The 12,580-nt window shown below is 38.3% G+C and overlaps 1 protein-coding gene across 1 annotated transcript in view; it reads right to left on the bottom strand.

Moving 5' to 3' along the window:
- TRPM1 (transient receptor potential cation channel subfamily M member 1) overlaps positions 1–12,580 on the bottom strand; it is a 93,936-nt gene that overhangs the window by 60,856 nt on the left and 20,500 nt on the right. The window contains exon 6 of the mRNA XM_052671832.1: positions 12,241–12,370. Coding sequence (XP_052527792.1) covers positions 12,241–12,363 — 123 coding nt within the window. The 5' untranslated portion in view covers positions 12,364–12,370. The remainder of the gene's footprint in view (positions 1–12,240; positions 12,371–12,580) is intronic.

Here is a 12,580-nt window from a genome sequence, read left to right on the forward strand (position 1 = left end):
AATATCCAGAGGTATTTACTTCCATTCATTGACAGAACAAAATAATCTGAACTGTCTGTGCTATGCCTGTACCTGCTGAGAGCTACAGCACAGCTCTGGAAAGCATGTGGGGAATTCTGCTGTGTGTTTTGGGGGATCCACACATTTACCACTTCCCTATAACTCCTACTCATCTTTGTCTGAATTATACTGTATTCTGAAAATCCTTGGATTTGGCATAGCTTTTGCTCAGTACAACTCTGGCAAACAAAATCCTAAGCAGTCTAAAGGCCAACCTCATCATTATTTGTTTTGCTACTGAGCTTTTATAATCAACTCTTCTCTAGTACTAATCAAAAGTAAATTTCCTACTATAAATGAGTATAGCAGTAAAGGAGAATCCAGAAATCATGAAATAGAACAATCTTCCTTTAGATCAGAGTTACGTTAGATACTAGATTTAATTCCTTTTCCTTATGGTTATGACTCTGACTGATACTGATACTGATATGAATGCTGGTCAGCACCAGAGAGGCAAAACAAAAGAGAAAAAAAAGCTTATAAAATTTTCACTTCTCAGGTTCTCATTCACAGGGATGAGAAATAATTCTGTGATGAATGCTTGATTAAAAATTAATTGTTGTGGCAATTTAAAGATAGAGCTTATTTAATAATTAATATATAGGATCTACACTGGACTGTTCACTGAAGATTTACTATGAGGTATACTCAGAAAAGTGTTCATGATCCTCATTGTCTAATTAAAGGGCAAGTTTTATGTTAATGGAGAAAAATATCTTCCTTATCATATTTGTCTTATGCAACAATTAAGCCTTATTTTGCCTCTGTCCTACAGAAAACGTGACTTTCAGGGTAAAACTTCATAGAGAGGCACATTCTATTTAACATAGCTCTATCTAGTGGTTGATTAATACAAGTGCATCTAATTAGAGAAAACCAAATCATGAGTTCGATGAATACCAACAAAACCTTAGGAAGGTGGCACTTGTATTCCAATCTAGACACCTTGTGTAAACCTGAAAATACGTCAGGACAGGTTGTACTGCTAGCCAAATGCTACCTTTACATACACAGTTGAGTGATTCCATGCAACGTTCTTCTTGCAATTAACTCTTTCTCTGAAGTGATTTGTAGGAACAAGGGCTCCCAATCCTTATTCGTGTAAGGTTCCTAAATACTGACATGAGAGCTAATATTGCTGGCATTGAGATTAGGCCATTCTGATTACCAAAGTTTCAGCTGTAAACTACGTATCAAAGGCATCCTCCCCGATCCATCCGTCACCAGCATCTCACAGGCTCTACAGAAGACCTCTTCAGGAGCTAGAGCCCAGATGGGCTGGGAAATTGCAACAACTGCTTTCATTCAAGTACCCCACTAGTGCCCTTCTGTGTTTCCATTAATAATGCTTTCCCAGAGGAAAAGGTTCTGTTACAGAAAACAGAGATAACATGACTCTCCGTCAGTGCTAGGAAAAATGGCTTCTGAACATTGCAACTGAAAGTAAAACTGACATTCAGCTGGTAACTTAGGAAAACACACCAACCTTCCACTTTTAAAGCCCCCTGTTTAAACCTAGGTCTGACAATTACCATGAGCAAACATCAAAACAAGTACAGAAGTATTCTCAATCTTGGATGGATATTAGTTTTGAGTAAAGAGAGCTTACTGAAACATAAAAAAAACTTATTAAAACTAATAAGCCCAAGCTGGCTTCTGTACTTGCAGCTACACTGTAGAACAACTGGTACAGGATGTTGAGATACTAAAAAGCAACAATGTAATTTCATCACATTACTTCTGGTCCAGACAATCGTTACTTTAAGACTTGCTGGCATGAGGAGCCAACTCTGTGTTGGAGAAAATGGCATCTTTCTCCTGTTCTTACATCGCTCCCTAGACAGCGCTGTCAATACGGTGGATAACAGCTCTCTGTCTGACCTAGTAGGGCTGCTCTTAGCCATCATGCCTTACCTCCGGATTTATTAGGGCATCTAATAGAAAAGGCTCATAAGCAGTATGCCTGATTCCTACCTGGATTTTTGATTGCCAGTTTTATGGAGATGAATTTGCTCATAATTGGAAAAGATTTGGGAGAATTGAACTTCAATAGAACCCAGGCCAATTACTAAGTGATAAAGATGTAACTTCAAAACAGCATGCACTCTTCCATGAGCACTGGCCCAGTTAATCATGCGCTGATTAATGTTTTCATAAAGCTTCGAAATTTACCTTTTGCTCACCAGTTCCATACACATCAAGTTTTTGTTTTTCTATAACATAATACTAAAATCTCTACCAAAATCATAGCAACAGATGTAGATATTTACTAGATAATGTGAACATCAAGGCAAAAAACTAAAGCATTAATCTTGACCTGTGAATTAATGTACAACACATTAATAAATGAATAAATGAATACAGGTAATGATTTACTGCTTACATATGTTATGAATAGTTTTGAGTACTTCGCATAAGAAACGAGAGGATGAGCCACTGAACAAATATTGTAATAAACATTTGTAATACATGACCTGTGAAAGAAAAATTGGCAAGGGGCAGAAATAAAAATCAGCCAGAAAACCTAGAAAAGTTAAAGAAAGAACATTTCACTTTTAAATTTCTGTTCTGTTAAAAGAAAGTTACAAATAATACATTTATTAGAGCTTAGTAACCACTGTTTGCTTTCTGCTGGTAGAGGCTTAAGCCATACAGCTATTAATCACATGAAAGCAGATATTAAGGAATATTAATCCATACCAGCTGTTACATCTTCTACTGTGCTATTATTAGATTAATCTTTATACAACAAGGCTGCCTTTTCATGTCATTTCCAAGAGGACATCATACAAGCTGATACTGTTTCACAACACATCTGCAGAAAGAAGGTAGAAGAAAGGAGGAGATGGTGAAATTACCTTCATTTTTATCCTTCAAATCTGATGCACTTACGTTAAGCAAAGATGCTCCCTATCACAGTAGTCAACTGATTAGTTAGTTTTTGTTGTGACTGTAAAAAACACTTTTCCAATTTGTAATTTACTTCAGAAGAAAAGGACATCCACTGATAATAAGTGCTCTCTCATGGAAAGTCCAAGGCCAAGTAATTTCCTTTCTCTTGCAGCAGGGAATGAACCAGCTAAAAACAGCTAACATGGTCTAGTTGACGGAGCACGTGAGGATTATTTAGGATTGTAACAGAATTTTAACAAAACACAATCAACACTGAACATAATATTTTCCAATGCAATATAACAACCCTGTTAGGTGAGCCAAGATTTTAGGGGAGGAATTGTTTGCACTGTTGGATACGTTTCACAGCCAAATGCTTCTGCAGATTCTATAGAAAGTCCCATTGAATCAAATGTCAGTGGAATGTTATTAAAATCACAGCAAGTGTTACTCTGCACAGAAATAGTTAGACTGCTGGCAGAAAAGGCCAGAACTATCCTTTGAAGAGTACAAAATCATCATTAAAAATAAGCTTCTAATCAGTTTCTTGAGTTTTGGAAGAGACTGTACTAGCTACCCTTGGGAAATCAGTTGACATTGTCACAAAAAACTTGACGTCCTCTATACCTGCAGTCTCCTCATATTGTTAAATGTGAAGTTCATTCAGCTTCCTCACTATTATATTACATCTGTACATCAGGGAACCTTTGTTTCTCACTCTCTTGGACTGCAGTTAAGTCTTAGAGAACATACATGTGCTAGTTTTATAGCACAACCTAAATGGTGAAGGAAGAATCTCATTAGTCTGGGGTTGCATGATTCACTGTTCTCCCACTCTTCCTTGCAATTTGCACATTGCCTCCTTTGCAGCCACTGCTTTTACTCTCTCCTGAAATTTGCAAGTTCTCAGTGGCTTTCTTTTCCTCATTCTGCCTATACCTCACCTGGGGAGCCTGATCTGCTCAGCTGCTCAGCTGCCTCCATGCTTCCCAAACCTGCCTGTATCTTTGACAGTATGGCACATACAATTTTCTTTCACAGACTCCGCTACTTGTTCTAACACTCTCCACCTTCATCTTTATTTGCTGATGAACATTAGTTTTCACTCCTTGTTACTTTTACTCCTCCCAAAGAAAAGTTTCCTTAAAATGTGATTATTTCACCTTTCTCTTCTTGTCACTTCCCAGCACAAGCCAGCTTTCTTATTTGACCCTGCTACTGACTATCTGCAGGATTCTTCCTATCTCTAAAACAGATGGGCTAACCTGACAGTGACACTTCCATGCTTCGTGTCAAGAATCTTCTTGTTAACAACTAGCAAAAGGAAAGAGAAGATAGAGGTATTCACAGCACAAAAAATTATCCACATATTAGGCAGTAAAACTGGGGCAAAAAACAAGCCTCTAAGCAGTTCATCTCATTGATAATTTTTAATTAAATGAAGAGGATGGGTTTCATCTTTTTATTTTGTTTCGTTTGGCCCACAACTAGATCATAGAATCACAAGGTTGGAAACGACCTATAAGATCATCCAGTCCAACCATCTCCTCATCTCCACTGCCACCACAAGCACTAAACCACATCACGCAGCACATCATCCAGACACCTCTTGAAGGCTGCCAGGGACGGCGACTCCCCACCTCCCTGGGCAATCATTCCAGCGCCTGACCACTTGCTGAGAGAAAAAGTTCTTCTTTATGTCTAATCTAAACCTCCTCTGATACAACTTGTGGCCATTTCTGTGTGTCCTGCTCATTGCCTGGGAGCCAAATCCCTCTTCACCACAACCTCCCTTCAGGAAGTTGTAAATCTTCAATTGTAAAGGATAAAGCATGAGAATAATCAGTTGTTTTTACTGCCAAGATGGTCAGACAGTTAGCTGGTTTCATAAAAGACTGCAACCTACGTAAAATCTTCCATTTGGCCTTTATACATCTCTGCTCCAAAGGTTGTTGCAGTGAATCCTCGAGTTATATACATTATGAATGTACTTAAGATTCTCATTTGTATTCTTCTCTATCTTGTATATGAGCAAATTATTTTGACTGGAAAGCCTCAGTTTATCTATTGGGTAATTAAAATCTATTTAAAATTTTGGACAGTATTTATTCAATTTTCTGGAAAGCTTGTAAAACATACGTAGTTACCAAAATACGCAAGTTAGGGATGTACTCAACGAAATACGCAAAGCGGAGGCTGTCAAGGTCACCAGGCGTAACCAGGCGCAATCTGTGTGGGCCCCTTGCGTGGTTAGCGAATACGTGAAAGGGGGGCTGTGACAGTCATCAGGCTCTGCGGGGGCTCCTTGACTCATGAGAAACCATGATGAGACATGGCAAGACAAGACATGCCACACGTCTATTGGGCACAGATAACCATAACATGGGTGATTGGTAGCACTGTGATATAAGGGACAACTATAAGAAGAGTGTGTTGCTTGCAATAAATGCCATTTGCTGCTCACCACATTGGTGTCATAAAAGCGTGTGATTTGGCCGGGGCCGTCTGAGCACTTTACAAAGAGACATTATTCAGGGGTTGCCAAAGTGAAGGCAAACAGGATTAAAATGTGCCCTTGCACCTTCTCACCTTGTGGAAGAATGTTCTTTTGCATGTTGTGTTCTAGGAAAAAAATGACACTCTCTTCTCCCTCTTCCATGCTGATGTTTGGAGATTTTGCTTTTCACTGTTTTTCTAGCTCATCTATTTTGACTTTCTCTTTTTATCCTGTTGGATGGCCATGGCTTAATTTAGCTTAAGTTTCCATTTTTCGAAATGAGAAAGAGTATCTTTATTGCAGGCACATATATCAAGCAAAAAAAATAAAAATAAAAAAATAATAATAATAATTAAAAAAAAAAATCGATGTTTAGCAACCCTGGAGTCTGCATGAGCAAACTACCACCACAGATACATGACCAGAAGAACCACTCACTAGCTCCCCAGAAAAAAAAGGCTACTTTTATCCAGCTCCAGCTTTTCCATTGTTGTATACCAAGGAAGCTGCAATAGAAACTGCAATCCACATGCAACTGAAAATATTTCTGCAAAGTGGACAAGAGACATAGGATAGAACAGGAAGCAGAGGGAAAGCGAGTTGCCCCATTTGACAGAGTTGAGTGGATGGCAAAGCTAGTAACAAAACTGAGTTTAAGCTGCTGATTCTGGTCTACAATCTGTCTCTTTTTCAATGCTCTCACTCATTGCTCCAATACTCCATTGTTTATGTTTTTCATCTGAGTATTAAGGATTGACTAAATTACAAGAATCTTCATCCCTTTTGGTACATGCTGCAAATGCAGAGACTGAAATTAAAAAAAAAGAACAACAACAACAAAAAACAACCAAAAACCAGAAAAGTCCTATTTGTGAAAACAATGATTGTTTAAACTAACCAGGAGAACAGAAATCACCATAACCTATGCCATTACAAGGTCAATTAACCTACAGTCACTGCATGATACACAAACTGATGCTGTTTTTCTGCAAAACCCTTTCTCTTTACCTACACTGTTTGTAGATAAAACCAAGGGTAATCACCTAGGGCAGGATATCACTTCACACTCTATCTCTCCTGCTACTTTAAATTCCCTCTCCATCTCAGAAGCATTCTTAAATAACTTCTGGCTACTCTTTACATTTTGAAGTCAGAAAGCTCTGCAGCACATGAGCGTTTGTTTCACTTTTTAATCGGGTAGACATGACAGTATTCTTCTATAAAACTACTTTCAAAACAAACAATAACTCTTGAGCTATTCTGCTCTGATTTTCTCTAGTCAGAACTAAAGCTTATTTGCAGGTTTTCAGTGACAGGGCTCAGGGGGAGATGCACTGGCAAAAGGTGAAGTGTGAACCAAGCTCTACAGCAGGGCTGGTGTTCTAATCAGAATTGGAGTACTTTCTGCTGGGAAGCTGTCAGCGAAGCACGCTTGTGTAGAAGTACATGAATCCTACAGTTGCCAGTGAGGCATATAAACAGCTAGTCAGAGTACCACAAATTGCTAAAAATCAGACATCACTGACAGGGAAATTCTGACATCCAGTACATGCCATGTGACTTCTGGGGGAGGATTCTGTTCTTTCCACTAGTTTCATCAATATCAATTATTCATGTTCAAAGTCCAGCATTAGGGAATATTTCAAACCAATCATTCCTTAAAATTGACTCTATTCATGCGCAGTATGAAAAAGGAAAAGCTCTCCAACTGTTCCCTTGTCAGCTTCATGGTTTTTTCCTAACACTTTGGAATCCTGGTACTAAATTCTTACTTTCACTGCCATGGCTACTAAAACAGTCCAGAAATGCTTCTTATTTGCCTTGCAATCACAGTCTGCCAACCTACATTGGCTCAGCAATTTTATTGTCTCTAAAAAACTCTCTCCTGGCCCTAGCCACTTGCAGCAGGCTAATAACATACTGTTCTTCAGAGATGCATTTCTGTATACATTATTCACATGCTGTTCAAATTTTAAAAGGGGGTGAGAAGTGTTAGATATGAAAATGATTGTCATGTTAAGTGCTAGATCCCAAACCTACCGTTACACTTGCAGTTCTTAATCTCACTGGACAGTCTGCATTTGCCAGAAATTCTGGGGTTTACATGGTAGTTAGCCAGGCATACCAGTGTAAAATGTCCAGCAAAATCTATGACATTCTTACTGCTGGAAGACAAACACAGTAGTTGTACATAGGCAGTGTTTTGGATAGAAGTACACAAAGTTTTAACACCTAATGCAGCGCAAGTGTTATCTCTGATTCCATGCTGACAGCCTGTCCTGAACAGCAAGCTTCCACGCCTTTGCAGTAACCTTTCCTTCATGCTACGGATCACATATTTCTTGCCGTATGCACACACCATCTGCTCCTGCAGATCGTCTGCAGTACATTGACTTGTGGAGAAGTTGCTTACTGCAGTATCACATGCCTAGCCACACTGCGACTCGTATCTGCAGAACACAGATTCAACTCCTTGTGAACAATTCCAGGCAACAAATAAGAGATTCCTAAAACCTGTACCTTAAAGTCTTGAGAAGGACAGCAGTTCCTAGCAGAACTGTATTTCAAACTGGATAAATCCTCCACAGTACTGATATTCTTCCTTTGTACTGTGTGTCACAGCAAAACAAAAGCTCTATAATTCCCTTGGCCAATTGTGTATCCTGGTTAGAGGGTTAAAGGATTTATTTCCAACTCCTGCTGAGATCAGCTGGCACTGATCTCACTTCTCTAACATCCTCTATTACAGCCTGTTTCTTGCAATGCACTCATCCAATTTGTTGTAGAACATTAAGACACCAAATCAACTCTAAACTGATCCATTGTTGATTCAGCAACATGGTTCAGTAAAAGAGCCAGGAGCTTCCTCCTTCTAAGACAATGCAAACTGCCTTCTCACCTCCATCAGTCATCCGACTCCCTAAACTGAAATAAAAACAACACAGCAATTATCTCCTGAGCCAATGAGACAGTGGCTAAAATGTGTGTGGAAGGAGAACTTCTTAGTCACAGCAGAAATTCTGGAGAAAAAAAGAGGTTTGAAATACTGTAAGGGAATGCTTGTGAAAATGATGCCACTGTTGTCATGTGATCTATATCATCATAACTGTAATATTAAGCAGTTGCATACAACAATTCCAAGTAAACCCATTAACTAAACTTTTATAAACAATCAGAAGGTATGCTAATTTGAAGGAAATCACAGTTACTTTATAAGGAGTTCAGGAACAGAATGTAAATTCATCCTATTGATCTTTTTTTTTCCAACTGGAAGTTAGATATTAACATAAGCAAGGAAACAAAGCATGGATGTAAGATTAACATGTGCAACTAATTTCAAGGGATTTATATTATCTACAAAACATATGACAGATTATTTGTCTTAGTCTGAAGGTCTAAGAACCCTCCCCCCTTTGTAGTTCACAAAAGCTTTTCTTGTAATTCACTGGGTAATACTGTCATACCTTTGAAATAGGAATAACAGCAATTATATTATTTTCTGAGCTGAGTTTTTAAACATACAAAACTAAATATATGAATATATAACGTTATTAGACACAGCATTTAAAATTGAAAAGAAATAAAATCCTACAATTGTGTTCAGACTTTTTTTTTCCTTGCACTGCAGTTGACAGCCGGGAAGAGGATAACCATGCGAGCAATAAAGCAACTAAAAATACATTAGTGTCTCTATAAAAGCTTATATCTGAGCATCTGGAAATCTTGTACTAAGTTGATCCTGAAACAGATAGTTGCAGAGAATTTACAAGCATACAAAAATTAAATGCAAACAGAAATAACAAGCAGAGCTGCTGCCATAAAACGTTTCTCTATTCAGAAGAACAGAAAATGAATCGTTGTAGGTACATATTGTCAACAGCTTTGATCACTGAGGTACAGAATAATGCCTTTAATGGCAGAGCAAGCAGCAACTGCGAAGCAGGCACTTCTGCAAAACTGCTCAATAATGCCATCTTCCTCTGGAGCACTGCCATCGAAATCAGGGGAACACGTGGGAAAGCTAAGCAGAGTAGAGATGGACATTTTAATTACTCTTGCTATTCAGCCCTATTGCAGTAAAAATGGCATCAAAATCATGCACCAGGGCCACACTGTTACACACTCATCAGGAAAACATCCACTCGTGTTAAAAGGGAAAAACAGGTGAAATTATCATTACAAATCTGAATGTTTAGCCACATTGTATAGATATAACTATTTCCTCTCTGAGTTTTCTCTGATGGATCAAAAAAGCACTAAATCCCTGTAAAACACACACATTCCAGACTAGTTTCATTCCTTGTTGTCAGCTATACCATTAGCAAAACTTCACATTTGCTGCAAAATGTTCTCCCTGAGCACAAAAAAACCCAAATTTCCATCTACAACATAGTTGTTCCCAGAGATGATGGCTTCCACTTGCATGTATGCTGGCAGTGCAAAATTAATCTCAGAGCCAACAGACATTACTTATCAGAAGAATCATTCCCAGCCCGTTATACAACAACAACAACAAAAATCCATTATCAACTATAAATAATGTTTTTTTGTTTTGTTTTGTTTTTTCTCACAGAAGTTGCATGTTTTCCTTCTGGAAATGAGCATGAAGGAAAACAGAATCACAGAATCTCAGAATGGTTTAGGTTGGAAGGGAGCTTTAAGATTATCTTGTTCCAACCTCTCTGCTGTAGGCAGGGACATCTAGCCCAGCTGCTCACAGCCCTATCCAGCCTGGCCTTGAATGCTTCCAGGGAGGGGGGCATCCACAACCCCTCTGGGCAACCTGTTCTGGTGTCTCACTACCCTCACAGTAAGGAATTTCTTCCTGATATCTTGTCTAAAGAAACAACAAAAGAATTAGAAAGACTGTAACAAGTAAGACATGAAGGGAATTTGCAGCTTTTGAAAAATGACTTTAATAACCCACACATATCTAGCCTCATTATGAAAAATAAAAACTGCACGGTGTTCCTTCTGTCCTTCCTTGTCTAGCCTTACCCATTGGAGTAAAGGGACAAGATTAAGCAACTTTCATGTTGGTTTCTCATTCTGACTTTATTCCATTCAGGAAACAATAGTCTATATTCTTGGCAGATAGGCTTGTGAACATGAAAAAAGATGACTGCACCTGGAGCACTATGCATGCATTATGGACTTTCTACTATATGACCTGTGACAATGAATAAAGAAAAGAACATTTTAAAAAAGAGATTCCAATCTTTCATTTTCTTTATAATTGTTGCTTTGTATTACTCAATAAAGTTAACAGCCTGAGAACTACTGTTAATGTCTGAAGTTGGCAAAGCAAGCAGTATACAGTTGTTCATGAGAACGGAAGTGTCTTGGAGGACAGCCTGTTTTTTCAGTCTTTACACAGCCACTAGATATCTGAAGAAGTAATGGTGCAAGTAATGCAACTCTTTAGCTAAGTATTAGCTGACACTGTAACCTCCACTGTGCTTTTAAGCTTATCAGCAGAGAAAAAAAAACAAACCCATTGGAAATGCTTAGAGCTTTTTCTGCATCTTTTAAGTGTGCTGGGGGCCTGGGAACAAGGAAACATAAGGATTCAACTGAAATACCAATTCTTTTTCTAGCACTCAGCATCTGTAATATGGCCTATATTATGGATGTTACATGCAAAAGGATGACAGTCTCTTCAGCAGACTGAAGAGATATGGTCCTAGTTATTTTATAAAGACCATTACAGTGATTTCATCCCTACTCATCACTTACTGATGGTCATGGGCATCACAAGATGAACAATCTCTGCTGAAAAAGTCTCCACAGACCAGACATAGCTATTTTTGCAGTAATAGAACGGCCAATGTTTCATATTGTATAGAAGAATTTGTTTTCAACATTTTTACAGATAATTAGTTGCTAGTGTCAGTAACATTCCTCCCAGGATGCTGCTAGACATTTCCTTCCCTCAATTTTACTCTTTCAAACTTACTTTCACCTTCCTAATTAGAATCTGTCACATTAACATCATGATGATCAGCAGAAATTAAAGGCAAGGGGTCTGGAGGGGTTAGAAGAGAAGATGAATCTATTTCTCATTATTTGAATGGAGTCAGTTTGAGAAAGGTCAGTTGAAATGCAATTTACATAATCCTGAGTTAAAGTTAAGTCTACATTTGTTCCAAATGAATCCATCAATCCATGGTCAAAAGATATATTCAAAATCCCTTCACAGCTAAAATTTGAGTGGTTCATTGGTTACCAAAAAGCCTCAATATTCTTTTACAACTAGTAAGCTTATGACAAGAACAGAGTGAAAGTACATATTATAAAGCATTCATCTGTCTTTTTCCTTCCTTGACTTTTTTTTTCATATACTGCAAAGCGCACGATCCAACCACAAACTGTTTTTGGTATAGTCTATCTGCTGCAGATGTTCAGTGAATCACATCAAAACCCTTTTATACACCCTATCAGATTTCTCACTGATTGCATCTAAACTTAGCGTAAGCAGCAAATACCAGAAATTAAAATACTTTTTTGCCTGGGAATAATTAGGCTGCTCCTATTTGGTGATATTTATCACAAAGATCCTTAATGCAGCGTGCACTTGTGAATGAACTCCCATAGTAAGGATAAGATCCATTGTCAGAACCAAAGCAATGAACACGACAAATACCTCTGGAACTTAAAAAACAGCACAGAAGGAAAGAAAATCATTCTCATTTAAAGTGACACCAGCTATTAAAAAAAAACAAAGGGAAAACAAACAGCGTGTCTCCAGCTGCTTCCCTCACCTTGTGCTATTTGGGTAATTGCAGGCTTACCTTTTGTGATCCAGATGTTGAGCCCTTAAATGAAGTGCGTTTGAAGGAGCTGCTCATCCTCCGTAAGGAACCTGTGAACTTTCCTCCTCTTCCCTTCATAGTCCCCTGGCCCTTACCCTCCATAAGGAATCTAGTACCCCACCACCAAAGAAAACTCTGATTTTAGTCATACAGTCTGAGCGGTCTTTTTCAAGACCAACAATCATTAAGTTACATCTTAAATAAAAAGAGTCGTGGATGCATAAAACAAATTCAAAGCCAAGAAATGAGACTCCTGTTCTGACATGCACCCTATCACAAATGTTACCAGCCACTAGACAAGTAGAAAAACAAGGCAATG

The sequence above is a fragment of the Tympanuchus pallidicinctus genome, unplaced genomic scaffold (genome assembly GCF_026119805.1).
Source record: "Tympanuchus pallidicinctus isolate F22 unplaced genomic scaffold, pur_lepc_1.0 scaffold12, whole genome shotgun sequence".
NCBI classification, from domain to species: domain Eukaryota; kingdom Metazoa; phylum Chordata; class Aves; order Galliformes; family Phasianidae; genus Tympanuchus; species Tympanuchus pallidicinctus.